The sequence below is a fragment of the Geotrypetes seraphini genome, chromosome 9 (assembly GCF_902459505.1).
Source record: "Geotrypetes seraphini chromosome 9, aGeoSer1.1, whole genome shotgun sequence".
Classification (NCBI taxonomy): domain Eukaryota; kingdom Metazoa; phylum Chordata; class Amphibia; order Gymnophiona; family Dermophiidae; genus Geotrypetes; species Geotrypetes seraphini.
The window spans coordinates 10,525,022-10,552,624 of NC_047092.1; the positions used below are offsets into that span (position 1 = coordinate 10,525,022).

Consider the following 27,603-nt stretch of genomic DNA (forward strand, 5'->3'; position numbering starts at 1 on the left):
CACATATTATAGAACATATTGTAACATATTATGTAAGATTGTTCCCAACACCCTCCCCCCTTTGGTGTGCCAAAAGAAGAAGAGAAGAAGTGATGACTATTCACTTCAATATTTTGTCAATGGCCCCCATATTTTTATAAATTTAGTATAAGTCCCTCTTTGTATTGCTATTGCTTGTTCCATTTTAAATAAAATCATTAGGTCTTAATTCTTTTGTCTCCAGCAGATGTTGCAAAGATACAGGTACTAGCTCTTGCGCCAGTTAGAGAACTGGTGCCAGTGTAGCCAGAAGGGTATCCTAAATGTATTAATTTTTTAACCAAGAAAGGGATGCTCAGTCTGAGCTTTCTCCCGTCCCCCTTACTTTTTGTGCCTTTTCATCCTAGCCAGTTCCTGTATAGTACCAAGAAAAATGGATTTTGTCTTGAAAACAGCAAAACTAGCACTGATTTAAATAGGTCGGCTACCTGTATATTAGACTGGGGGGGGTCTCTGGTTCAGCCACTGTTGCCAACACAATAACTGGAGTGAACCATGTGGAATTTGTTGCCTGAGACTGTGCATAAAAGCCCTTAAGCAAAGCAGAGTTTCAAAAGGATTTGGCCAAATTCCTGGAAGAGAAGCCCATAAACCATTATGGAGAGCTTGCAAGATCATCTTCTGCCTATTCCTGTTTGAAACAGGATACTGAGCTTGATAGACCTTTTGGTCTGTCCCAGTACAGCAGTTCTTATGTGCTTCTGTAAATTTGGGATGACCTGGTATATAAGCCTATTTGAAATAGACCATAAATTTTCAGATTAATACAATATTAACATATAAAATACTGATGGTCAAAAAACATATTACATAAGGATCTAGGTTGGTCCAGAACAAAGGTCCATCAAGCCCAGCCTTCTCTTAAAGTGACCAGTTCAGGTCTCCGGATCCTAAAGAGCAGATCTAATCCTTGTTACTTTACTTCGTCGACACGGGCAATAATGGTTTAGGGTTTCTCCTCTTAAGCCAAACTATGCTAACTGTCTTCCAAATAATTTACTCCTGGCCAGGTTCTGCAGCCTTCCATGCCCCAGTGGATAACCTTCCAGCTTGCCAATATACTATAATCTCACATATTGCAGATGCCCTCTGTCCCTTAGTGCCATCGGTGTCATCTTTGATTTTCCTCAAATGGAAAGTGCTGCTCCTCGTTCTGACTTTGGTTAGAAGGTGAGTGAGCTTCCAGTATGGGTAACTTATGAACCCTAGACTCCTTTTTACCATGAGAAGGTTGTTCTTAAAACCAAAATTCTTGTCAAATCAATGAAATAGTTCTACCTGTCCCCGTTGCAAAGAGAGCCCTCTCGTGTTCATGTCGGCTACCTGTCCCCGTCGCAAAGAGAGCCCTCTCGTGTTCATGTCGGCTACCTATCCCCGTCGCAAAGAGAGCCCTCTCGTGTTCATGTCGGCTACCTGTCCCCGTCGCAAAGAGAGCCCTCTCGTGTTCATGTCGGCTACCTGTCCCCGTCGCAAAGAGAGCCCTCTCTTGTTCATGTCGGCTACCTGTCCCCGTCGCAAAGAGAGCCCTCTCTTGTTCATGTCGGCTACCTGTCCCCGTCACAAAGAGAGCCCTCTCGCGTTCATGTCGGCTACCTGTCCCCGTCGCAAAGAGAGCCCTCTCGCGTTCATGTCGGCTACCTGTCCCCGTCGCAAAGAGAGCCCTCTCGCGTTCATGTCGGCTACCTGTCCCCGTCGCAAAGAGAGCCCTCTCGCGTTCATGTCGGCTACCTGTCCCCGTCGCAAAGAGAGCCCTCTCGAGTTCATGTCGGCTACCTGTCCCCGTCGCAAAGAGAGCCCTCTCGCGTTCATGTTGGCTACCTGTCCCCGTCGCAAAGAGAGCCCTCTCGCGTTCATGTCGGCTACCTATCCCCGTCGCAAAGAGAGCCCTCTCGCGTTCATGTCGGCTACCTGTCCCCGTCGCAAAGAGAGCCCTCTCGCGTTCATGTCGGCTACCTGTCCCCGTCGCAAAGAGAGCCCTCTCGAGTTCATGTCGGCTACCTGTCCCCGTCGCAAAGAGAGCCCTCTCGCGTTCATGTCGGCTACCTGTCCCCGTCGCAAAGAGAGCCCTCTCGCGTTCATGTCGGCTACCTGTCCCCGTCGCAAAGAGAGCCCTCTCGCGTTCATGTCGGCTACCTGTCCCCGTCGCAAAGAGAGCCCTCTCGCGTTCATGTCGGCTACCTGTCCCCGTCGCAAAGAGAGCCCTCTTGCGTTCATGTCGGCTACCTGTCCCCGTCGCAAAGAGAGCCCTCTCGCGTTCATGTCGGCTACCTGTCCCCGTCGCAAAGAGAGCCCTCTCGTGTTCATGCTCCAAAGTGAAGTCTTTAGACAACGGGTAAAATCTGCATCACTGGTTTACCATCTGCAAAGCAATCGCACAGGCCTTACTTCAAATTACTACCCAGACCAAGCTTCAGTAGTGGACAGTCTGTTCCTTTTGACTTGGCAACTCTCGCTTTTTCTTTTGGTCAAAAAATGTGTTAACCCTAAGATTGCGAGTCATTCTCTTGTGTCCCTGATTCAGTCCTCCTTGATAATAGAAAACTCGATGTGACGGCAGATGGCAGATCTGATTAATTACGCAATCCCTTTCATCTCCTTGGTATGTGCAAAACTAACCCATTTGGAGAAATTACCCTCAAGAATTGCTAAATTCCATATGCTTTGGAACTAGCTGAGGACACCACTGCACACTGGAAGGCCTGCACATGCTCAGTTCAGAGCTATGGGAGAACGGTTCTGTCCCTGTGCCATCAGATGACTGCATCCACTTATGTGTCCAGTCAGCCCTGGGGTGTACGGAGATCCCTTGTTATAAGTGAGCAACATTGCAGGTCCGTTTTGAAAATACTTATTTAATTTTCTATTGTTCCGAGGGAGCTCAGAACAGTTTGCATGAATTTATTCAGGTACTTGAGCATTTTTCCCTTTCTGTCCTGGTAGGCTCACAAGCTATTTAATGCACCTGGAGCAATGGGGGGGAGGATTAAGCGACTTGCCCAGGGTCACAAGGAGCAGCGTGGGTTTGAACCCACAACCTCAGGGTGCTGAGGCTGTAGAAATGAAAATGTAGTAACAGTGAGCCAAGTATAGGACAATCAAGCCAGTGTGACATCACCAATGAGGTTGGCTCTTATTGGTGGACTGAGGCATTATGACATCACAGTCTCAGCTCTGGTTACCAGAAGCAGAAACTTTTCACATTTACAAATTTTTTTTAACTTTTCTCCCAAGGGAGCTCAGAATAGTTTACATGGATTTATTCAGGTACCCAACCATTTTCCCTGTCTGTTGTGGTGGGCTCACAATCTATCTAATGTACCTGGGGCAATGGAAGGGATTAAGGAACTTGCCCAGGGTCACAAGGACTCCAGCGTGGGTTTGAACCCATAACCCTAGAGCTTGGAGAATCTCCTTGCCGCTCTACCTTTTTTTTTTTTTTGCTCTTTTTTTTTACATCTTTCTGACTGACAAGAGAAAATAATTCACTGTGTCCATCATGAAGTCTCTTCTCTTTTGTGTTTCATTTTTAAACCATTTGAACAGCAAGCTGTCCAAAACCGGCAGCATATAAATACTTAATAAAATGGAAAAATATTCAAGTGCTCAGTTTATCCCCCCCAGATTAATAAAACTACATTCCCACAAAGCAAAACTGTTCCCAGACTGCACTGGATACCTGGTAGAATCTGAATGACCTCGAAGCTGCTGCCCTGCGATGGCCCTGATAAGAAGAGGCAGACTTGGCTGGCATAGAAGAACCAGGGGGTAACTCGTTGGCCTCACTATCATTGTAAGTTATTATAAATGATTATTTTGTGAATCTTCAGTGAGGTTATGAGCTCAAAAGGGCAAGGCCTCCCCAAAGAGTCTGCTCTATTGCTCTTTTTGGTCCCGGGAACAGACTTCAATTCATGTGTTCACTTAGACACACACTGGTGTTTGGCTTCCAGGGCCAAAAAGAGCAATAGTGCAGTCTCTTTTGGGGGGCCTTGCCCTTTTGAGCTCATAACCTTGCATTGAGGATTCACAAAATAATTTATATTATCCCAGGACAAGCAGGCAGCATATTCTTGACTGATGGGTGACGGCACCGACAATTTTAGAGTGATTGCACTCTAAGAACTTGGAAAGTTCTAGCAGGCCGCACCGTGCACGCGCGAGTGCCTTCCCGCCCGACAGAGGCGCGCGGTCCCCAGTTTCTTAGTTTCCGCGGAGCTAAGAAGACGCACGTTTCAACGGCTGTTGAAAACTTTTGTTCATTATCGCTTTTCCGCTCGCGTAAACTTCTTCGGAAATATTATTTCCTTCTTTTGCTTTCTTTTCTTTGTTTAAAAAAAAAACTAATTTTGTTTTCTTTTTCATTTTTTCAGTTTCGCCCCGGCGGGGCCTGTTGCCACCATCGAGGCCTCGGCCTTCGATTTGGCAGAAGCCGTTTTTACCTTCATGCCCCCTCAACCCGGGTTTAAGAAGTGCCAGCGGTGCGCTCGACCAATTTCACTCACAGACCCGCACAACTGGTGTCTGCAGTGTCTTGGTCCTGACCACCGAGCGTCCACCTGCACCCGCTGTGCGACTTTGAAAAAGAGAACTCTAAAAAACCGCCAGATCCAACAGCGGTTGTTATTTGGCGCCGAGATGTCTGATTCCGCAGCACCGGCACCGGCCCCATCTCAGTCGGCACCTACTTCGTCGACACCGCACCGGCGTCGCATCCCGCAGGTAAGCCGGCTAAGAAGCCTTCCCCGTTGGAGCGTCCTCCGATCTCAGTAGCAGAGAGTCCAGTCCTGCCGACCTCGAGGCGCCCACGGAAGTGCTCCGCCCCTATTGAGGTGAGCCCCTCGACATCGGGTTCCTCATCCTCGGGGCATAGAGTGGCACCGCAGGTACCGCAGAAGAAAAAGGCGGTACCGGTACCTTCGCTGGACGAGCGGATAGCTGCTGTCCTGCAAGTGCAACTTAAGGAGCAGTTACAACAACTCCTTCCCGCACTTTTGACACCGAGCCTTCCAGTCCCGGTCCGGTCTGAGCCACCGGTACCGACAGTGGAGCGCCCTCTTTTATCGGCATCCACTTTGTCGGTACCGGTCCACACTGCTTCATTGACTTCGATGCCAATCTTAGCACCGGAACCGAGAGCTCAACACCAGGCGGTCCAGACTTCGGTGCCGACGCAGCATGTAACATCTCCCGGTACCGTGTCTATGAGGTCGGGTAAGTTGGCGCGCAAATCCCGACACCTGGAACCCTCCACTCCGGAGTCTCGAGACCGTAGCTCTCATATTAGGGACCCTGATTTGTGGGGTGACTCTGAAGAGTCTTTTCTGTCTGAAGGTGAGTGTTCCTCTGATGAAGAGGATCAACTTGTTGCAGATCCCTCTTCTAAACAGGATTCCACATCCTTTACCTCTTTCTTAAAAGAGATGTGTGAATCTCTTTCTATTCCCTTGGAGGCTGAGTCTAAGAAATCCAAGGCATTCCTTGATGCTCTGGACTTTGACCAGCCTCCAAGGGAATTTCTCAAACTTCCTCTCCATGACATCTTACGGGAGACCTTTTATAAAAATCTGGAGACTCCCCTGACTGTACCAGGAGCTCCTCGTAAATTTGACTCCTTGTACAAAGTTATACCCATTCCTGGTTTTGACAAACCTCAGCTCCCGCATGAGTCTCTTTTGGTAGAATCCACTCTTAAGAAATCAGCGGGAGCTAGTGTGTATGCCTCAGTCCCTCCTGGCAGAGAAGGAAAGGCCATGGACAAATTTGGCAAACGTTTATATCAAAATGCCATGTTAGCCAATAGGTCAGGGAATTATGCTTTTCATTTTTCCTTTTATTTAAAGCACCTCATACAAAACATGGCTGCGTTTGAAAAGTATCTCCCTGACTGCAAAAAATCTGCTTTTCATGCCTGTTTTTCCTCTCTTCTCCAGTTACGAAAATTCCTAGTTAGGTCAATTTATGACACTTTTGAATTGACGTCTAGAGCCACGGCTATGTCTGTTGCCATGCGTCGGTTGGCATGGCTCAGAGTCTCGGAGCTCGATGTAAATCATCAAGACCGCCTAGCAAATGCTCCCTGTTTAGGTGATGAGCTCTTTGGAGAGTCCATGGATTCCACTACACAAAAACTGTCTGCCCATGAGACTCGGTGGGATACTCTCCTGAAGACTAAGAAAAAGACTCCACCTGCTCGGCCTTTTCGCCAACAATCCGCCTACCAGTGCCGCTATGCTGCTCGTCCCTTGCCACCAGCTACTCAACAGCCTAGATGTCAGCGCCAACAACAGCGACAACCTGCTAGGCCAGCCCAGCAGCAACAGGTGAAGCCTCCTCCACCACAAAAGTCTACCCAACCCTTTTGACGTGGTTCTCCAAAGCATAGCCAGTATTCCACCATCTACCCATCTCCCTCGACCCATAGGAGGACGTCTTTCTTGTTACATCAGCCGTTGGGAGAACATCACATCGGATCAGTGGGTCCTCAACATCATCCGCCACGGCTACTCTCTCAACTTTCAGACACTTCCTGCACAAAGTCTGCCAAGAGAGTCTGCTTTGAACACCTCTCAGTCTTCTCTCCTTCTTCAGGAGGTTCAATCACTCCTCCTTCTGAACGCCATAGAGGAAGTTCCTCTAGATCAGAAGGGGCAGGGATTCTACTCCCGTTATTTTCTGGCTCCCAAAAAAACAGGGGATCTCAGACCCATACTAGATCTTCGCGATCTCAACAAATGCTTGGTCAAGGAGAAATTCAAGATGCTTTCTCTGGCAACTCTTTATCCTCTTCTCCATCAAGGCGACTGGCTATGCTCCCTCGATCTCAAAGAGGCATACACTCATGTACCCGTCAATCTGGCCTCCAGACAGTACCTCCGCTTCATGATCAATCATTGTCATTACCAATACAAGGTGCTGCCCTTCGGTCTTGCCTCCTCTCCGAGAGTGTTCACCAAATGTCTGATTGTGGTGGCTGCCTTTCTACGTTCCCACCACCTTCAGGTGTTTCCTTACCTGGACGATTGGTTGATAAAGACCAATTCATCTCAGACAGTACTCCTGGCCACCAACCAAACCATCCTGTTTCTACAACTTCTGGGGTTCGAGATCAATCTACCCAAGTCTCATCTCATCCCCACTCAGAGACTTCAATTCATTGGAGCGGTGCTGGACACAGTCCTCATGAGAGCGTTCCTGCCATTCAACCGTCTTCAAACTCTTCAGTCTCTATGTCAGCAGGTGCTTCCACAACGTTCCATCTCTGCCAAGCAAATGATGATACTCTTGGGTCACATGGCCTCCACAGTTCATGTCACACCCTTCGCACGTCTTCACCTGCGCATTCCTCAGTGGACCCTAGCTACCCAGTGGTCCCAAGCAACGGATCCTTGCTCACGACACATATCTGTGACATCATCTCTTCGTCAGTCTCTACAATGGTGGTTGATATCCTCGAATCTCTCCAGAGGTCTTCTGTTCCATCTACCTCCTCATCAACTTATCATCACCACCGACGCCTCCCCTTATGCCTGGGGAGCTCATTTAAACGAGTTCCAAACTCAAGGACTTTGGACAGCCCAGGAAATGAAGCATCACATCAATTTCCTGGAACTCAGAGCGATGTTTTATGCCCTCAAGGCCTTCCAACATCTTCTCTTTCCTCAAGTCCTCCTGCTGTGCACAGACAATCAAGTTGCGATGTACTACATCAACAAGCAGGGTGGGACAGGCTCTCGCCTCTGGTGCCAGGAAGCCCAGAAAATTTGGACTTGGGCCACAGATCACCAACTATTCCTGAAAGCTATCTACATTCAGGGAGAACAGAATTCCTTAGCGGACAAGCTCAGCAGAATTCTCCAACCTCACGAGTGGACACTCGATCCTTTAACTCTACAGTCCATCTTCGCTCAGTGGGGCACCCCTCAGATAGACCTCTTTGCAGCTCCTCACAATCACCAGCTGCCCCTATTCTGCTCCAGACTCTACTCTCCTCACCGTCTGGCAGCGGATGCATTTCTCCTCGATTGGTCCAATCTGTTCCTGTACGCTTTCCCTCCTCTGCCTCTCATGTTAAGAACCTTGTTCAAGCTCAAGAGGGAACGAGCCACCATGATTCTGATTGCTCCACGGTGGCCCAGGCAACATTGGTTCTCCCTTCTACTTCAACTCAGTTCCAGGGAGCCTTTTCTTCTTCCACTGTTTCCTTCTCTGCTTACACAACATCAGGAGACCCTTCTGCATCCCAACCTTCAGTCTCTGCACCTGACAGCTTGGTTTCTCTCGGGCTGACCTCTCATGATACTCTTTTGTCTCAGCCCGTTCGTTCCATTCTGGATGCCTCCAGGAAACCGGCCACTCTGCAATGTTACCATCAGAAGTGGACACGGTTTTCTTCCTGGTGTCTTCTTCGTCATCATGATTCCACTTCCCTTGCAGTGGAGACCTTGTTGGATTATCTTCTTTCTTTGTCTGACTCTGGCCTCAAGTCTACTTCTATCAGAGTCCACCTCAGCGCTATTGCTGCTTTTCATGAGCCAGTTCATGGAAAACTTCTCTCGGCTCATCCCTTGGTGTCCAAATTCATGCGGGCTCTTTTCAATGTGAAACCGCCTCTCAAAGCCCCTCCTGTAATCTGGGATCTTAATGTGGTTCTTTCCGCCTTAATGAAACCTCCATTTGAACCTTTGGCTACCACTCCTTTCAAGTTTCTCACTTGGAAGGTACTTTTCCTTATTGCTCTTACCTCTGCCAGGAGGGTCAGTGAGCTACATGCACTAGTTGCGGATCCACCTTTTACAGTCTTTCATCATGACAAGGTGGTTCTGCATACACATCCAAAGTTTCTCCCTAAGGTTATCTCTGAATTCCATCTCAACCAATCTATTGTTCTGCCTGTCTTCTTTCCGAAACCTCACTCTCATTCTGGAGAACAGGCTCTGCATACTTTGGACTGTAAGCGGGCTTTGGCTTACTATTTAGACCGTACTAAGCCCCACAGATCGTCACCCCAACTTTTTCTGTCCTTTGATTCTAATAAATTGGGACGCCCTGATTCTAATAAATTGGGACGCCCTGTTTCTAAACGTACGTTGTCAAATTGACTTGCAGCGTGCATTTCTTTTTGTTATGCTCAGTCCGGACTGACACTGGAAGGTTCTGCCACGGCCCATAGAGTTCGAGCTATGGCAGCATCTGTAGCTTTCCTCCGTTCCACTCCTATTGAGGAAATCTGCAAGGCTGCTACTTGGTCCTCAATTCATACTTTTACATCTCATTATTGTCTGGATGCATTCTCCAGACGGGATGGACACTTCGGCCAATCTGTTTTGCAAAATTTGTTTTCCTAATGGCCATCCTTCCCTCCATCCCTCTTTTTGTTAGCTTGGAGGTCACCCATCAGTCAAGAATATGCTGCCTGCTTGTCCTGGGATAAAGCACAGTTACTTACCGTAACAGGTGTTATCCAGGGACAGCAGGCAGATATTCTTGCGTCCCACCCTCCTCCCCGGGTTGGCTTCTTAGCTGGCTTATCCTAACTGGGGACCGCGCGCCTCCGTCGGGCGGGAAGGCACTCGCGCGTGCGCGGTGCGGCCTGCTAGAACTTTCCAAGTTCTTAGAGTGCAATCACTCTAAAATTGTCCGTACCGGGGCTCCGTCGGTGCCGTCACCCATCAGTCAAGAATATCTGCCTGCTGTCCCTGGATAACACTTGTTACGGTAAGTAACTGTGCTATAGCCCTCTGATGCATCTTATTGATATTATCATATTTTTGGTATCTTTTTAAATACTGATTAGTACTTTAGGGTATTTTTATTTTTTCAATTGTTGGCCTGGCAACCCTGCAAAGATACGAAACTTGAAGTTCCTTGTTCTAGTCTGAGTTGTCCGCCTGTATTTGGTCAATTCACATTATTACAATTTGTATGGAGGGGGCTTGTATTTTTAATTTCATACTGCTTTGTCTTTCAGGTTTAATGGGCTTATTTGAAAAACGCCGTTTTAGGAAATTCTTGCTATCCTGTACCACCTTTGATGAAAAAGACCCCAAAACTTTAGAAGGTGTTGATCCCAAGAAGACAACCATGAGGGATATGTATAAGAAGTTTGACTTGGGTCAGGATGTGATTGATTTTACAGGCCATGCTCTGGCCCTTTACAGAACTGATGAGTGAGTGCTATTAATTGTTCATGATTTGCCATGAGAGGGCTACTTCTACCGTGTTTGCCCAAAAATAAATCCTACCCCGAAAATAAGCCCTAGCATGGTTTTCGGTGTAGGTCTTAATATAAGCCCTACCCCAAAAATAAGCCCTAGTCCCCAGAAGCCTAACCTGAATGTCTCTGGATTCGCTGGCAGCAGCCGAACCGCCATTGACCCTCCCATGTCTCCCTCCTGTCCGAACCCCACCGACCGCGAGACCTACATACCTCCCTCCAAAGAACAGCATTGGCAGCACTCTAAACAGGCTGCTTTGCAGCCTTCTCCCGCCGGGGTATTCCTCTGCCTCATCACTGATGATGTCTTCAGCAACGTGGCACACGGAAGGCCCCGGTGGGAGAAGGCCACGAAGCAGCTTGTTTAAGAGTGCTGCCGACGCTGCTCTTTCAAGGGAGGTATGTAGGTCTCGCGTTCAGTGGGGTTTGGATGGGAGGGTCAGTGGGGGTTCTGCTGCACGAGGGGAGAGAGGGATAGAAAGATGCTGTATGGAAGGTAGGGATAGAAGCTGTGCAAGGGTTCTGCTGCAGAGGGATGGGAGGGAAGGATAGAAAGATGCTGTATGGAAGGGAGGGATAGAAGCTGTGCAAGGGTTCTGCTGCAGAGGTATGGGAGGGAGGGATAGAAAGATGCTGTATGGAAGGGAGGGATAGAAGCTGTGCAAGGGTTCTGCTGCAGAGGGAGGGATAGAAAGATGCTGTATGGAAGGGAGGGATAGAAGCTGTGCAAGGGTTCTGCTGCACATGGGGATGGGAGGGAGGGATAGAAAGATGCTGCAGAGGGAAGACAAAAGGGAATGGGTGAGAGGGGAGGAATGATACTGCACATGTGGGGAAGAGGAAGAATTGGGGTGAAGGAGAGGAAGGGAGAGATGATCATTGTACATGAAAAAAATAAGACCTACCCCGAAAATAAGCCCTAGTGCATTTTTTGGGCCCAAAATTAATATAAGACACTGTCTTATTTTCAGGGAAACACAGTAGCACTAGCATGGCATTTTTAATGAGTTGTCTCCAACTCTTTCAATTAGCCATAAAGTTGCAAGGCTTTCTGTACTGTCCTAGGTTCGTACAATCTGACTTTGTTTGATCAAGATACGGTCAACTTAAATTTCACATGAAAAATATAGTTCTGCTATATAGGTCTTCCTCTATATTTGTGGGATTGGCACTCGTGACTTTGATTAGTCACAGTTTTCATCTCACAGACTCCACCCCTGAGTGACATCATCCTGGGGTGCCAAGAGAAAAGTTCAGCGCTTTTTTCAGCATGGTAGGGTAAAATGCCATCGTCAGAAAAGTGTGTGTTTTGATGGGGTACTGAGAGAAATTCAGCGCTTTGCTTCAGCGTGATCGGGCAAACGGCAGTATTGGAGAGCTGTGTGTTTTGTTTGTGAAAATTAAGGGAAGGTTTATTATTTGCAAATTCACAAGGGTTCTACCCCCAAACCCCACAAATAGGAAAGCAAAAAGTCAATCACAATTTTTGGGTATTTGCGGGCCAGCTTTGCCGCTAATCCCTGCAAATATGGAGGGAGAAGTGTACCTGAAGCTGAAAGGTAACAACCACACGAGCCCGTTCTTGAGAGTCTCATTTTGTTTTAATTACCTCTCGACAGGTTTGTCATCAGAACCATGGGATATAGTGGGACTATGTCGGAGTTGCAGACTGAATGCTATCTATCATAATAAAACACTAAACGCTCATGTGCACTTCAAACGCCGTGATCCGTGCTTCCGTGGCACCGCATGCGCAATAGGACCCTGTGGCGGTTTCTCTGTTGGCCTCCGTTCTCATACTCGCCAATGGCTTCACCCCCCCACACACACCCCTACCAGCTTGTGCCTCGACAAATGGTGCACAGACAAGGACTAGCAGCGTTTCCCCAGCCCAAGGCCAGAACAGCAGCGCAATCAGCCACGGTTTCATCAAGCAGCCGTGGGCCATTTGCTATGCTGGCCCACTTCGATAATGCGAGGCAGGCTGGCCTAGCAAAAGCCCCGAGGCTTCCTGGGCTAGCGGATGCTGGACAGGGGGAGCAGGTAAGGGAGATGGGGTACTCTGGGACAGGGGGGAAGGTAAAAGGGGAGCAGGGAAGGGATGGACAGGGTGGAGGTATAAGGAAGGCAGAAGGGCTACTGCTGGACAGGGGGAGCAGGGAAAGGATACTACTGGACAGGGGGGAGGTAAAAGGAAAGGAGAAGGACTGCTAGCACCCGTTAATGTAACAGGCTAAAAAACTTGTATATTATGAAGTTTCCTGTAGTAATTTGTGCATTGTGGCATTTTTTTTTTCCAGTTACCTAGATCAACCGTGTCTAGAAACCATTAACAGAATTAAACTGTACAGTGAATCTCTGGCCAGATATGGTAAAAGTCCATACCTTTATCCTCTCTATGGGCTGGGGGAGCTCCCACAAGGATTTGCAAGGTAATTGTATTTTTAAAAGAGTGTTAAATATTTATTGCTCCAAACTCCCACTGTGCATTGGTAATTGCTCTAGTATTTTGGAAGAAAAATCTAACCAGGCACCTGGTCCAAGCTTTTGAGCTTTCAATGTTCTGTTTATGATGCTATTCAGTAAATTCTTTACTTGAATGTGAGTGGGGTATTAACCGGATTAAGTTCATTATCCCAGGACAAGCAGGCAGATATTCTTAACGTATGGGTGACGTCACCGACGGAGCCCCGGTACGGACCTTTTTAACTAGAAAGTTCTAGTTGGCCGCACCGCGCATGCGCAAGTGCCTTCCCGCCCGACGGAGGAGTGCGTGGTCTCCAGTTTTTTCGTTTCCGCGGAGCGAAGAAGACGCATGTGCTTTCAACGGCCGTTGAAAACTCTCTTTTGCCTTCCCGCTCGCGATTTTTGATCCCTTTTTTTGTTCTATATTTTGTATTTCGACTTAATTTCTTTTAAAAAAAACAAAACCTCGTGTTTGTTTTTCCTTCGTTTTTTCCAGCCGGCCCCGGCGGGGCCTGTTGTAATCATACAAGCCTCCGGGTTTGATTTCGCGGAGGCCGTGTTTCCCTTCATGCCCCCCCAACCGGGCTTCAAGAAGTGCCAGCGGTGTGCACGCCCGATCTCTCTCACTGACCCACACAACTGGTGCCTTCAGTGTTTGGGTCCAGAGCATCGGGCTGACACCTGCACCCGCTGTGCTACTCTTAAGAAACGCACACTTAAGAACCGGCAAATTCAGCAGAATATTCTTTTCGGCACCGGTTCTGCCATGGATCAGGCCCCGACGTCGACGGCACCGCCTAAATCGGCACCGACCACATCGACACCGCCTGATCCTCCTTCGGGGTCGATAGCGCCAGGTAAGCCGGCTAAGAAGCCTTCCACTTCCCTAGAGCGCCCTCCAGTTACAGCGGTGACCCCGGTCCTTCCGGCGTCCCGCCGATCCCGTAAACGCTCCGATCTCGGTGAGTGCCTCGTCATCGGCCTCCTCATCACCGGAGCGTCGAGCAGCACCTATGGTACCGAAGAAAACTAAAACGGTACCGGTGCCCCCATTGGAGGACCGCATCTCGGCCATCCTCCAGGACAAACTACAGGAGCAGCTACAGCAGCAACTCCAACAGCTCCTTCCGACCCTACTGGCACCGCTCCTTCCGGTACCAGTCCGGCCCGAGCCTCGCACCACTCCACCGGTGTCCACCCCCTCGGTACCGATAAACACGTCCATGCCGGTCTTATCTGCCCAGCCTGAACTTCAGACTTGCTCTGCAGAGGACCCCTCCCGGGCCCAAGATCGACGCCGGTCTTCTCGGGACAGGGATCGACGCCGGTCTTCATCTCCCGGCACCGTATCCATGCGCTCTGGCAAGTCCCTTTCTAAAACCCGCCATACTGAGCCTGCCATCAGGGACCCAGACTTATGGGAGCAATCCCCACTCGGTACCGAGGAGGATGCCTCTTCTACAGATGAGGAACCCTCCATGGCTGAAACCACTTCCAAGCCTGAGCAATCCTCCTTCATGAAATTCCTTCGGGAGATGTCCGCGGCTCTCTCGATACCACTTGAGTCCGACTCTAAGAAGTCCCAGGCCTTTTTAGATGACTTGGACTTCGACCAGCCTCCCAAGGAATTTCTCAAACTACCCGTACATGATATCCTACGGGAAACATTTTATAAAAATTTGGAAAATCCCCTTACTGTTCCAGGTGCCCCCAGAAAACTGGACAGTTTATACCGGGTCATCCCTATTCCGGGCTTTGATAAACCCCAATTGCCCCATGAGAGCCTCCTCGTAGAGTCCACTCTCAAAAAATCTCAGGGTTCCAGTGTTTATGCCTCCACCCCTCCTGGCAGAGAGGGGAAGACAATGGACAAATTTGGAAAGCGCCTGTACCAGAATGCCATGCTGGCTAACAGAGCCAACAACTACACCTTTCATTTTTCATTTTATATGAAACACCTGGTCCAACAACTTTCTGCTCTGCAAAAATATGTACCTGAGCATAAGGTCCCACTCTTCCAACAACAGATTTCCAACCTCCTTCAGCTCAGAAAATTCAAGGTGCGCTCGATTTATGATTCCTTCGAGCTCACTTCCCGAGCTTCTGCACTGGCTGTAGCCATGCGACGCCTAGCCTGGCTGAGGGTGTCTGATCTTGATGTGAACCACCAAGACCGCCTCGCCAACGCGCCCTGCCTTGGCGATGAACTTTTTGGGGAGTCTCTAGATTCCACAACACAAAAGCTTTCGGCTCATGAGACCAGATGGGACACCCTCATTAAGCCTAAAAAGAAGACTCCACCTGCGCGACCATACAGGCCTCAGTCCTCTTATCAACGTCGATTCTCTGCAAGACCGCTTAATCCTCCTCAGCAGCAATCCCGCCGGCCTCGCCAACAACAGCACACTCAGGCTCGCTCTCAGTCTCATCAGGCGACCAAGCCTCTCCCTCAGACTAAACCTCCTCAGCCCTTTTGACTCCTTTCTCCAGGGCATAGCCAGTCTCCAACCTTCGATGCCTCTTCCTCAACCTATCGGAGGCCGCCTCACCATCTTCCTCCAACGCTGGGAGGCCATCACATCAGACCTGTGGGTTCTCAACATCATCCATCACGGATACTCACTAAGGTTCCAGACTCTTCCCTTAGACCATCCTCCCTTAGAGTCTGCTTCTCACTCCTCCCAAACTCCACTCCTCCTCAGGGAGGTCCAATCCCTTCTCCTCCTCAATGCCATCGAAGAAGTTCCGCCAGACCAAAGAGGTCAGGGATTTTACTCCCGCTACTTCCTGGTACCCAAGAAAACAGGAGATCTTCGTCCTATCCTCGACCTCCGGAACCTCAACAAGTGTTTGGTCAAGGAGAAGTTCAGAATGCTCTCCCTTGCCACACTTTATCCTCTTCTATCTCAACACGACTGGCTATGTTCCCTGGACCTCAAGGAGGCCTACACTCACATTCCAATCCATCAGGCTTCACGTCGCTACCTCCGATTCCAGATACAGAATCACCACTATCAGTACAAGGTACTGCCCTTTGGTCTCGCATCATCACCCAGGGTGTTCACCAAGTGCCTGATTGTGGTAGCGGCCTTTCTCAGGTCCCACAACCTACAAGTGTTCCCCTACTTGGACGATTGGTTGGTGAAAGCAACTACATCTCCACTTGTGCTGCAAGCCACTCATCAAACCATCTCTTTCCTCCATCTCTTGGGGTTCGAGATCAATTATCCCAAGTCGCATCTGCTTCCCACGCAGCGCCTTCAGTTCATCGGAGCAGTTCTCGATACCAATCAGATGAGGGCGTTCCTTCCTGCCGACCGGCACCGCACCCTGCTTCACCTCTGTCGACAGGTGCTCCTCCATCCATCCATCCCTGCTCGCCAGATGATGGTCCTTCTGGGCCACATGGCCTCGACAGTCCATGTGATTCCTCTGGCGCGACTCCACCTCAGGATACCTCAATGGACCCTTGCCAACCAATGGTCACAGACCACGAATCTTCTTTCTCATCCCATCTCTGTGACATCGTCTCTTCAGCAATCTCTTCAATGGTGGTTGAACTCCTCAAATCTTTCCAGGGGCGTTCTCTTTCATCTACCCCCTCATTCCTTGATCATCACCACAGATGCCTCCCCCTATGCATGGGGGGCTCACTTAGGCGATCTCCGCACCCAGGGACTCTGGACCCCTCAGGAGCGTCAACATCACATCAATTTCCTGGAGCTCAGAGCCATGTTTTATGCTCTCAAGGCCTTCCAGCACCTCCTCTACCCTCAGGTTCTTCTCCTATGCACGGACAACCAAGTCGCCATGTACTACATAAACAAGCAAGGCGGCACCGGATCTCGTCTCCTTTGTCAGGAGGCTCTCCGAATCTGGACCTGGGCCTCGGCCCACAATCTTTACCTCAAGGCTGTCTATATCCAGGGCGAACAGAACTCCCTGGCCGACCATCTCAGCCGCATCCTTCAACCTCACGAGTGGACCCTGGACCCTCCCACACTCCACTCCATCTTTGCTCGCTGGGGCACTCCGCAGGTGGACCTCTTTGCAGCTCCTCACAACCATCAGCTGCCCCAGTTCTGTTCCAGACTCTTCTCTCCGCATCGTCTGGCCCCGGATGCATTCCTGCTCGACTGGACGGATCGGTTCCTCTATGCCTTTCCTCCACTGCCTCTGATGTTGCGGACCTTGTTCAAACTCCGCAAGGACAGGGCCACCATGATTCTCATTGCTCCCCGGTGGCCCCGACAACACTGGTTCTCCCTCCTGCTTCAGCTCAACTCCAGGGAGCCCATTCCTCTTCCTGTGTTTCCTACTCTGCTTACGCAGCGGCATCAGTCTCTACTGCATCCCAATCTGTCTTCCCTCCACCTGACAGCTTGGTTTCTCTCGGGCTGACCTCTCCAGAGAATCTGTCCCAGCCTGTCCGTCGCATTTTGGATGCCTCCAGGAAACCCACCACGCTCCAATGTTACCATCAGAAGTGGACCCGGTTTTCCTCTTGGTGCCTCCTGCATCATCACAATCCCACCTCATTGGCGGTGGAGACCGTACTGGACTATTTGCTCTCTCTGTCCAATGCTGGCCTCAAGTCTACCTCAATCAGAGTCCACCTCAGTGCCATCACTGCTTTTCATGAGCCTATCCTCGGAAAACCTCTCACGGCTCATCCTCTGGTTTCCCGGTTCATGAGAGGCCTCTTCAATATCAAACCACCTCTACAGCCTCCTCCGGTCGTCTGGGACCTAAATGTGGTTTTGTCAGCCCTCATGAAACCTCCTTTTGAGCCTCTTGCTACTACTTCGCTCAAACTTCTCACATGGAAGGTGCTTTTCCTCATTGCCATCACCTCTGCCAGGAGGGTCAGTGAGCTGCATGCACTGGTTGCCGATCCACCGTTCACTGTTTTTCACCATGACAAGGTGGTTCTGCGTACCCACCCTAAGTTCCTTCCCAAGGTGGTTTCGGCTTTTCACCTCAACCAATCTATTGTATTGCCTGTCTTCTTCCCGAAACCCCATTCTCATCCTGGAGAACAGGCGTTACACACACTGGATTGTAAACGTGCCCTTGCATACTACCTTGACCGTACCAGGGCTCACCGCTCATCTCCTCAACTTTTTCTGACCTTCGATCCCAACCGTCTGGGTCGTCCTGTCTCTAAACGAACGCTGTCCAATTGGCTTGCTGCCTGTATTGCGTTCTGTTATGCTCGGGCCGGCCTCTCACTGGAAGGAGCTGTCACGGCCCACAGGGTCAGAGCTATGGCTGCTTCTGTGGCTTTCCTCCGTTCCACGCCTATTGAGGAAATCTGCAAGGCGGCCACTTGGTCTTCAGTTCACACGTTCACTACTCACTACTGTCTGGATACCTTCTCCAGACGGGATGGACACTTCGGCCAATCTGTGTTACAAAATTTATTTTCCTAATGGCCAACCATCCCTCCTCCCTCTCTGTTAGCTTAGAGGTCACCCATACGTTAAGAATATGCTGCCTGCTTGTCCTGGGATAAAGCACAGTTACTTACCGTAACAGGTGTTATCCAGGGACAGCAGGCAGATATTCTTACGACCCACCCACCTCCCCCGGGTTGGCTTCTTAGCTGGCTTATCTTAACTGGAGACCACGCACTCCTCCGTCGGGCTGGAAGGCACTCGCGCATGCGCGGTGCGGCCAACTAGAACTTTCTAGTTAAAAAGGTCCGTACCGGGGCTCCGTCGGTGACGTCACCCATACGTTAAGAATATCTGCCTGCTGTCCCTGGATAACACCTGTTACGGTAAGTAACTGTGCTTTTGATCAACAAACTGCAAATAAGCACTTGCAGTTCCCATTGGTTGGAATTTGTAATGTACATAACGACTTCTGTATCAAGTGGGTAAGAACATTCCTTTTGTGGCATCTTTTGTTGAAGAAAGTTCTTATTCTTTTGAGGGAACAGCAGGTATTAGAGGCAGAATTTCTCGTCAGAATAATTCAAACATGGAGGCCCAAATTTATAAATGTCCTCTAAAGACTCTACCCTTCTAGCAGATAAGAACATAAGAATAACTGGGTCATACCAATGGTCCATCAAGCCCAGCAGCCCGTTCTCACGGTGGCCAATCCAGGTCACTAGTACCTGGCCAAAACCCAAGGAGTAGCAATATTCCATGCTACCGATCCAGGGCAAGCAGTGGCATCCCCCATGCCTTTCTCAATAACAGATTATGGACTTTTCCTCCTGGAACTTGTCCAAACCTTTCTTAAAACCAGCTACACTATCTGCTGTCTTTTGGCATTAGTGGCTTTGGCAAGTGGGAAGGCATTTTGGATTTAGCTCAAGGTAAATTATATTCAGAATAAAGTAGAAAGTTTTTTTTTTCCATTTGTCAAACTCACACTGAACTAACACTTTGTATGCTGCTTGGCTGAGTATTCTATTTGCCCTAATTTAACTCTTAATAATTTGAATGCCTGTAGCCAGTTCTTACTTGCCTCAATCTTTTAATGTGATGTCATCAACAGCAGACAAATCCAGATACATGGGTTAAGTCCATCCTCCAGCAGGCAGATAGATGGATGATTTGACCATGTTTCTATTTTGGTTTTCCAACTTAGCCTAACTCTCAGGCTCAACTATCTGGGTGACTAGTGGGGCTATATCTGGTGGGGTCAGGTCACTACCTCCCCCCACCACTCTGCATTCCCTCCTCACCAACAAAAAGAAAACCAAAAGGTGAGGCAGAGGCTCTGGTAGAGACGGTGATTTCCCGCTAGAAAATAGGGGCTGGATTCCTTCCTATCAGAGTGTCCTTTTGGCTCTTCAAAGCCATTGTCATGGTCTTTTATTAATGTAGCTGAATTGGTAAAATACTGCTGCAGCAAGTGATGGACAGCATCAGGGCAGTGCAACTCCTGTCTCCTGGAAGCTGACCCAAGGAGGGTTCCAGATCGTTTCCCCTTGTTGCAGGCAGGGCTGTGGAGTCGGAGTCGAGGAGTCGGAGGAAATTTCGGGTACCTGGAGTCGGAGTCAGAAGTACAAAAAACTGAGGAGTCGGAGTCGGAACATTTATCTACCGACTCCATTTTTGAACTTGGCATACCAATCACGAGCGATTCTTTCAGCTATAGCACCCACTATATACACAGCACAAATGTTGTGAGCAGCTTCTGCGGCCTTAGAACCTTGATTAAAAACAAAAAGAAGGTGGTGTCGAAAATGCTCATTTCTCTCAACTTGACATTCCATTTTAACGATCTGAAATTAACCAGTGCTGTGGAGTCGGAGTCAGAGGAAATTTCGGGTACCTGGAGTCGGAGTCTGAAGTACAAAAAACTGAGGAGTCGGAGGCGGAGTTGGAACATTTATCTACCGACTCCACAGCCCTGGTTGCAGGTTTGATCAAATGGCTGTCTCCTGCGCTTAACACCTGGCTCTAGGATGGCTCCAGTGCAGCCTACAGGTCAAGATTTCTCTGCTGGAATCGTCTGGACAGTGGTTTGTGGCTCAGGGCCCGCTTTGTGCAGGGCTTATAGATTTGCAGGAGGGGCTGGGGGAGTCTGCAATCCTTCCCTGAATTAATTTTGTTACAGCAGGCCTTTCACTAGACCAAGTCCTCCCAGAGGGTCCCTGGGGAAATGGATTCTCCTTTTGGACCACTGGCTTCTGCTCCCCTTCTTCAGGGGGTTCAGTCTGCATTGGTTCCCTCCTATGGTGATTTGGCTGCCAAGCACAGAAGGTTGGAGAAGGTCTCTTAGAGAGGCCACTGCTGCCCCCCCCTCCCTGGACCCTTCTCAGATGGAATTCTTTTGTATCTACTCCAAGGAGTTGGAAGAGGGGGAGCTTGCGCCAGATTTGGCGGATGACCCCATAGCAGTCCAGATATTCCACAAGGAGGGGTTACCTTCCTTTATCATTCGAACCTTGGAGGTCCTCAATATTGACACCTCGGAAGTGGCTGCTCAGACATCTAATCCCTTGATGGTTAGCATTAAGCTGCCATCCAGATCCTTTCCAGTACACAGAGTTTTCAGTAACTGATTTCTGCGCCATGGACATTTCCAGATTCTGGGTCAAAGGTAGAATGGGTGATGTCCCACCTGTTACCCTCTCTCTTTTGATGAGCGGTAGAAGTGGATTTGCTAGTGACAGTTGTAGCCAGAGTCTGTAGTGACTTCCTCACTAGAGTGAGAAGAGCCTGAATACAGGTCTACGTCAAGGCTGAGGGTTGTAGCTTATTTATGGTTAGCTCCTGGCCAGTGAAGGTATAAAGTAGCCTTCTGACCAAAGACACTGTAAAAGGGTCAGAAAACGCCCTGCAGGCTAGTCTAGGGAAAAGTGTTGTAAGTTCTTGAGTTACTGCCTTTTGTAAATAACAGGACAATTGATTTAAGTTACAAAAACTATGAGAGGTTCCAATATGCTGGTAAAAAGTAGTTAAGTAGACAGGAGTGGAAGTAGCACGGAAAAAGACTTGAGGAACCAAAGGGCAGCTAAGGGAGAGAGAACAGAGAACTTCCTGCTTGCAATTTAATAACTGCAGGCAGGGTGAAGCTTAACCGGAGGAACAGATCACCCTCTGTCTCCGGGTATGTGTGCTTGAATGGGCTCCTTTTTATTTTTTAGGAAAAAATGCAGGCTCTGGGTGATGGTCACATCTGTAGTATTTTGGGCCAGTGAAAGAATCTCTCTCACTCTCTCAGAACCTGGCTAAAGGCTGGTGACTTTAGTCATATTTTCGCAGAAATAATCTCAAATAACTAGCCTCTAGCAGAATGCAAGAGCCCTTCAGCCAGTATGTCTTGTCTTCTGCTGAGTCACTGCTGCTTTGTCATGAGACTGCTTTCCTTTGGTTATATTCCTATTCTGATCGGCTTCTTTCCTTCCTGCTTCTTTTAGGTTGAGTGCCATTTATGGTGGGACGTACATGCTAAACAAACCCATCGAGGAGATTGTGTTTGAAAATGGAAGAGTAATAGGCGTAAAATCAGAAGGCGAGGTACTGTGGCTATGTGATTCATGTGAGCAGATAAAGGAAATGTTGACAGCTAAACATGAATTTTTAAGAATTTGTCTTCTGCGATTTGATAAAAATGGTCTTTTGCTTTATTGGGGGGAAGGGGGCAGGGAGAATGTTATAATGTTTATTGAAAGCTTCTATACTGCTGCTAAAGACTGGGGAAGTCGATTCAGAGTGGTTTATATGAGCTTTGTAATGGCGTTACAATACATGAGCTTCTGTAAAGGAGTTACAATACAGAGTTTGCATTTCCTGGGATGGTTTCAATGAAGACATTATTAAATCACAATCAATACATTATTAAGCCTTAATCGATACTTGTGCTTTTGTAAAGGTGTTACAATACAGAGTTAGCGTTTTCTGCTTCTCAATACAGCCCTCTTAAACCATAAGACTCAGCTAGGCAGTCCGATTTTTAAAAATTTTTTCCAAAATTTGCATGCAGAAAAAATTGGAAATACGAGCATAATCTGTTCCAGGAGCATGCTCGTAATCCAAAATGCTCGTATATCAAAGCAAGTTTCCCCATAGGAAGTAAGGGAAACTTGCTTTGATATGTTTCCACCCCCCACCCCCCCCCCCCCCCCCCCCCGAGGCCAGCAGCGCTGCTCCTCCACCCCCCACAAGAACCGGCATTGCTCCCACCGAAAGCCCTCCCCGCGATCCAGCACCCCCCGCCGCGACCTGAGGTCCCCCCAACCCACCCGAACCCTCTTCTTACTTTTCTGTAGCCTCTGCAGCAGCACCAGCATGTCCTGTGCGTGGTGCCGGTGCCTGAAGATCTGCTTCCTGTGCTGGGCCTTGAGAGTTCACGTTCGACGTGAGAGTTCACGTTCGACGTGAACTCTCAGGCCTTGCACAGGAAGCAGATCTTCAGGCACCGGCTCCACGCACAGGACATGCTGGTGCTGGTGCCGCTGCGGAGGCTACAGAAAAGTAAGAAGAGGATTCGGGTGGGTTGGGGGGACCTCAGGTCGCGGCGGGGGGGTGCCTGATGGCAGCGGGGTGGGAGTGCCGGTTCGCAGGGGGGGCGCTCGCAAATTGAAGCGCGCTCGGTTTCCGAGGCGCCGATTTTGCGAATGTTTTGCTCGTCTTGCAAAACACTCGCAAACCGGTGCACTCGTAAACTGAGGTACCACTGTAGTATGTTTAAGAGGGTCAGGCATTTTATCTTTTTATAGTCTCTTTTTTTTTTTTTTCCAAATTCTTTATTCATTTTACCTCTTACATCAAGTGTATAAATAATTGACATATTGAAATTATATACATCACTTGAATTTCTTAACATTTTATAGTATCTTAATTTTCAAATGTATCTCCTAGCAGTTCCTATGAATGAGACAGTGACTGCAAAGACATCTGTGTAGTGGTGAAATTATAGGCAAGAAGAGAGAGCACCATTTTTGATGGAGTGTGGGAAGAATCCTCCAGGCAGGCAGAGGGTGCTTAGAAGATAGGGTAACAGGCAGGGAATCCTTTTTAACGGTCTTGTATGTTTTGCAGGTTGCCCGTTGCAAGCAGTTGATCTGCGATCCCAGCTATGTGCCCAATCAAGTTACAAAAGTGGGTCAGGTGATTCGAGTAATCTGTATTTTGAGCCACCCAATCAAGAACACGAATGATGTAAATTCCTGCCAAATCATTATTCCACAAAACCAGGTCAATAGGAAATCTGGTAAGAGCTGGCAGCACACTGGAAGTGTCTTGCCCTGGTGTCTATTGAGACTTTTTGTAGCTGGAAAGACTGTAGGCTGTTTCAGTTATCAGGTGGTTTCCAAAGAACAAACTGAGACAAATGTCATTCTCAAAGCTACAGTCCATTCTCGTTATTCCTGGTAGCACAGTTCCTGAAAATGTTTGTGGATAAAGAAATGTTGAGTCTACGGGAAAATAAGAGGTTAGGTTCCAGCAGTACGCATTGTGCGTCAGAATCATGGAGTGTGAACAGTGAGAAAATAGGGTTCGGTTCCTGCTTGGGACAGCTGTGTAGATGCTTGTAATTCACTTTCTGGACACTTGAGGGCCATCTTTGCCACTTAAAATTCCCAGCAGGCAACAGTATAACATCTACCAGGCAAATTACCTTATCCCAGTGGTTCCCAGCCCTGTCCTGGAGGACCACCAGCCAGTCAGGTGTTCAGAATAGCTCTAATGAATATGCATGGAGCAGATTTGCTTGCTTGTCACCTCTATTATATGCAAATCTATCTCATGCATATTCATTAGGGCTATTTCAAACACCTGACTGGCTGGTGGTCCTCCAGGCCAGGGTTGAGAGCCACTGCCTTATCCATGCAATATCAATTAGCAAAATGCTGGAACCAACCACCATTTACGCTACGATCTTGTGACCACTGGGTCAGGTTCAGAAAACTTTTAAAAGCATTTCTGTACCAAGACAGGGAGCCAACCCAGAAGTAACTGCAATGGTGATTGTAAAAGCCCATTTCTAAACCGTCCATTGCAACTCCTGAGACAACAGAAGATGACGGCGCGGGATTGTCTGCGTGACAGTGTCCTGCGTGCTTTTGTCGGTGTGCCGGCCGGGACAGGAAGGCTCTTTCCAACTATTTTGATAATACATAGTTAAAACCGTGTTCAGACAAAGGCGGGCCAACAATCGCGCACAGGATATAAGCGTGCCGGATTTAAACTCAATTAGAAAGTGCTCCGAGGAGGCGGAGCTAACTTAAGATGGTGTCTTGAAGCTCCTACGAAGACACCGTCGCCGGGAAATACGTTTTCTTTAACTTTACCGAATGGTAAGAGGAAAATCTAAGATCTGGGTGTTCCCAGAGGCACCTGTTTCTTCTACTGGTCCGAAGGACGCCTTCGTGGAGCGTGGCTCCCAAGTTGAGCAACCGGAGGGATCTTTGGCTGGAGTTGGCTCGTGGGCTGAAGCATGCAAATCCTCCTTTGAAAGCACCACCCTATCTCCGGAGGAGCGGAGCCCACCAAGTCGCCCTGGCGCTACGGAGGAGATTTTGGAGGTCAGACCTGCCCTGGGCGTTTCCTCTCTGTCTCAGCAGAGCGGGTTTCCCAATCCTGTGCATGAGCAGGAGGATAATTCAACAAGCTTGGTGGAGGAAATGGAGCAAACCCATGAAGAGGAACTAGTTCGAGCTTCTTTGGTTACTGCAGCTCAAGGTACTTTGTCCTCTATGGGTCCTAGAATGAAGATTGCCCCCTTGCAAAGACCTAGGGTCATTAATATGAGATGATTTTGGAGGCTATTTCTAGCTTACAACTTTCTCTGGGTGGTCAAATTCAGCAGTTATCTACTTCTTGCATAACGATCCTCTGAGCATACAGAAATTAAGAATAAACTAACAACTTTGGAGAATAAATCGGCAGACTAGGAATCTAGATTGAAAAATTTGGAACTGCAAGCTTCAATTTGGGTCATAGATAGTGGGAATTTATTTGTATTTTAAAAATGAAATGTTGGAGAATGTAACTAGAAGATGTAATCTTAGGATAAATTTCCCCAAAGTTTTGTGTTTTTTTTTAAATATTTCAGCACAAGAAATGTTTAAGCCAGGGGTGTCCAATGTCGGTCCTCGAGGGCCGCAGTCCAGTCGGGTTTTCAGGATTTCCCCAATGAATATGCATGAGATCTATTTGCATGCACTGCTTTCAATGCATATTCATTGGGGAAATCCTGAAAACCCGACTGGACTGCGGCCCTCGAGGACCGACATTGGACACCCCTGGTTTAAGCGATACCTGAATGAGATTTTGAAAGTACCAGAGGCTTCATATCCGCCCCTCTCAAAAGTTTACTATTTGCCTGGGAGAATAAAATCTCAAGTAGCTAATCAGCAGAATTTATCTGTGGATAGCCTTGATCTAACTAATTTCCTAGAGGAGTCTGATAGTAAAGCCCAAGTTCCTGCTACTCTTTTGGTTCAGTTTGCCATAGATTCTGATAGGGAATGGTTACTTAAACTGTTCTTTAAGAATGTATCCTGATGTTTCCTTTATGTCGTATAAAGAATGCATCCTGATGTATCTAGACCCACCCAGAAAAGAAGAAAGCAGTTTCTTCTTTTAAGACCCCAGGTATTGTGGTTGGTTCATAGACAACGGCGCAAAATACAAAAGCGCGTGCCGACAATTGAGCGCAGCGCACGCCGCTGCGCCGCTCTAAATTACAGTTTTTAGGGGCTCCGACGGGGGGTTTTGTTGGGGAACCCCCCCAGTTTACTTAATAGACATCGCGCCAGCGTTAGGGGGGGGTTTGGGGGGTTGTAACCCTCCACATTTTACTGTAAACTGAACTTTTTCCCTAAAAACATGGAAAAAGCTAAGTTTTCAGTAAAATGTGGGGGGTTACAACCCCCCACAACGCCCCCACAACGCGGCGCGATGTCTATTAAGTAAAGGGGGGGTTCCCCCCCCATACACCCCCGTCGGAGCACTAAAACAGTAATTTAGAGCGGCGCGGCGGCGCGCGCTACGCTCAATTGTCTGGGCGCGCTTTTGACCTGACACCATTGTGGTTAGGAGCAACCTTCATTTTACGATATCCATGTAAATGTGTAATGGTATATAAAGGTAATACAGTGCTCCCCGGTTATTCGCGGTCGGTCATTCGTGGCATTTTCCGACCGCAAATGGGCAGGAGAGGGCAGCTGGAGCGCCGGGGAGTGAAGGAAATCACTCGCGGTATGCTCCGACCGCCTCTTCCTGCACTAAAGTCGGGCTTCGCCAATCAGGAGCTGTGTGTCAAAGCAGCTCCTGATTGGTTAGGCCTGACTTTAGTGCAGGAAGAGGCGGTCAGAGAGCATACCTCGAGTGATTTCCTTTACTCGCCAGCGCTTCGGGTGCCCTCTCCTGTCTTCCCCGCAGTTTTTCAAGATTTGCGGGGGTTCCTGGAACGGAACCCCCACAAATATCAGGGGAGTACTGTAGATATGTATTTTATGAGCCGCAACAACTATCTACCTGCTTCATGAGATTTGTACTCCAGTTCATCTGCTCAATCGAAATTGCTCGGAGGCTATCAAGTGCCACTTCGATTTTCCTTATGTTGTTTCTGAATAGTAAAAAGATTAGTTGGTCGTTTTACAGCTCCGTCCTTCCTTATTGTGGTCTAACTAGTCTTTGGAATGTACCATTTAACCTGTAATTACTATGTAAGAATGTTTTGATTCTTGATAATTAGCTATATTTCTGTTTCCATTGTATTTTTTTCTTTTTGACTTGTTTTATTGTTAAATGTTGAAATTGCAATAAATAAAGAATTTAAAAAAAACCCCCAAAAACGCTCAGAGGGGAGGTGGAGGGACCACCACACTTAACTTAGTAGTGTTGGCGCTGCCGTTGGGGGGATGTTGTGGGGGGGGGATCCCCATTATAGAGGAAACATGCTTTTTCCCTATTTTTTAGGGAAAAAGTTCAGTTTCCTCTGTAATGTAGGGGTCCCCTCCCCAGAGCGCTTTCAAATTGAGTTTAAATCCAGCCCGACTTTGTCTGCGCACGATTGTCTTGCATAGTTTTGATGCATCACCATTTTGACAGGAGGATTCTTTCCAACTATTTTGAAAACATCAGCGAGGGAGGGCAGCAGCATTAAAATAAGGTAATGGGGGGGGGGGTGCACTTTGGGTATTCGCTCCATAAGACGCACCCTTATTTCCACCCACTTTTTGGGGAGAATAAAGTGCGTCTAATGGAGCAAAAAAATACAGTAAATCCAAAATCCCTTCTTGGACCTGGTAAGAGCTCTGGTCTTGCTGGCTAAGTCATTCCCCTTTCCTCCGGTTCACTGCCAAATGTAATGTCTGTATCAGATTTAATAAACGGAGCTGAGATTTCTGTATTTATATACCACTTTTATAGCCTAAGTGGTTTACATTCAGGTACTCGAGTATTTCC

At 48.3% G+C, this 27,603-nt stretch overlaps 1 protein-coding gene across 1 annotated transcript in view; it reads left to right on the forward strand.

Moving 5' to 3' along the window:
* The window catches only part of GDI2 (GDP dissociation inhibitor 2), a 43,894-nt gene that overhangs the window by 13,030 nt on the left and 3,261 nt on the right, over nucleotides 1-27,603 (forward strand). Inside the window, exons 5-8 of the mRNA XM_033958708.1 lie at nucleotides 10,007-10,205; nucleotides 12,553-12,684; nucleotides 21,603-21,702; nucleotides 23,227-23,398. Coding sequence (XP_033814599.1) covers nucleotides 10,007-10,205; nucleotides 12,553-12,684; nucleotides 21,603-21,702; nucleotides 23,227-23,398 — 603 coding nt within the window. The remainder of the gene's footprint in view (nucleotides 1-10,006; nucleotides 10,206-12,552; nucleotides 12,685-21,602; nucleotides 21,703-23,226; nucleotides 23,399-27,603) is intronic.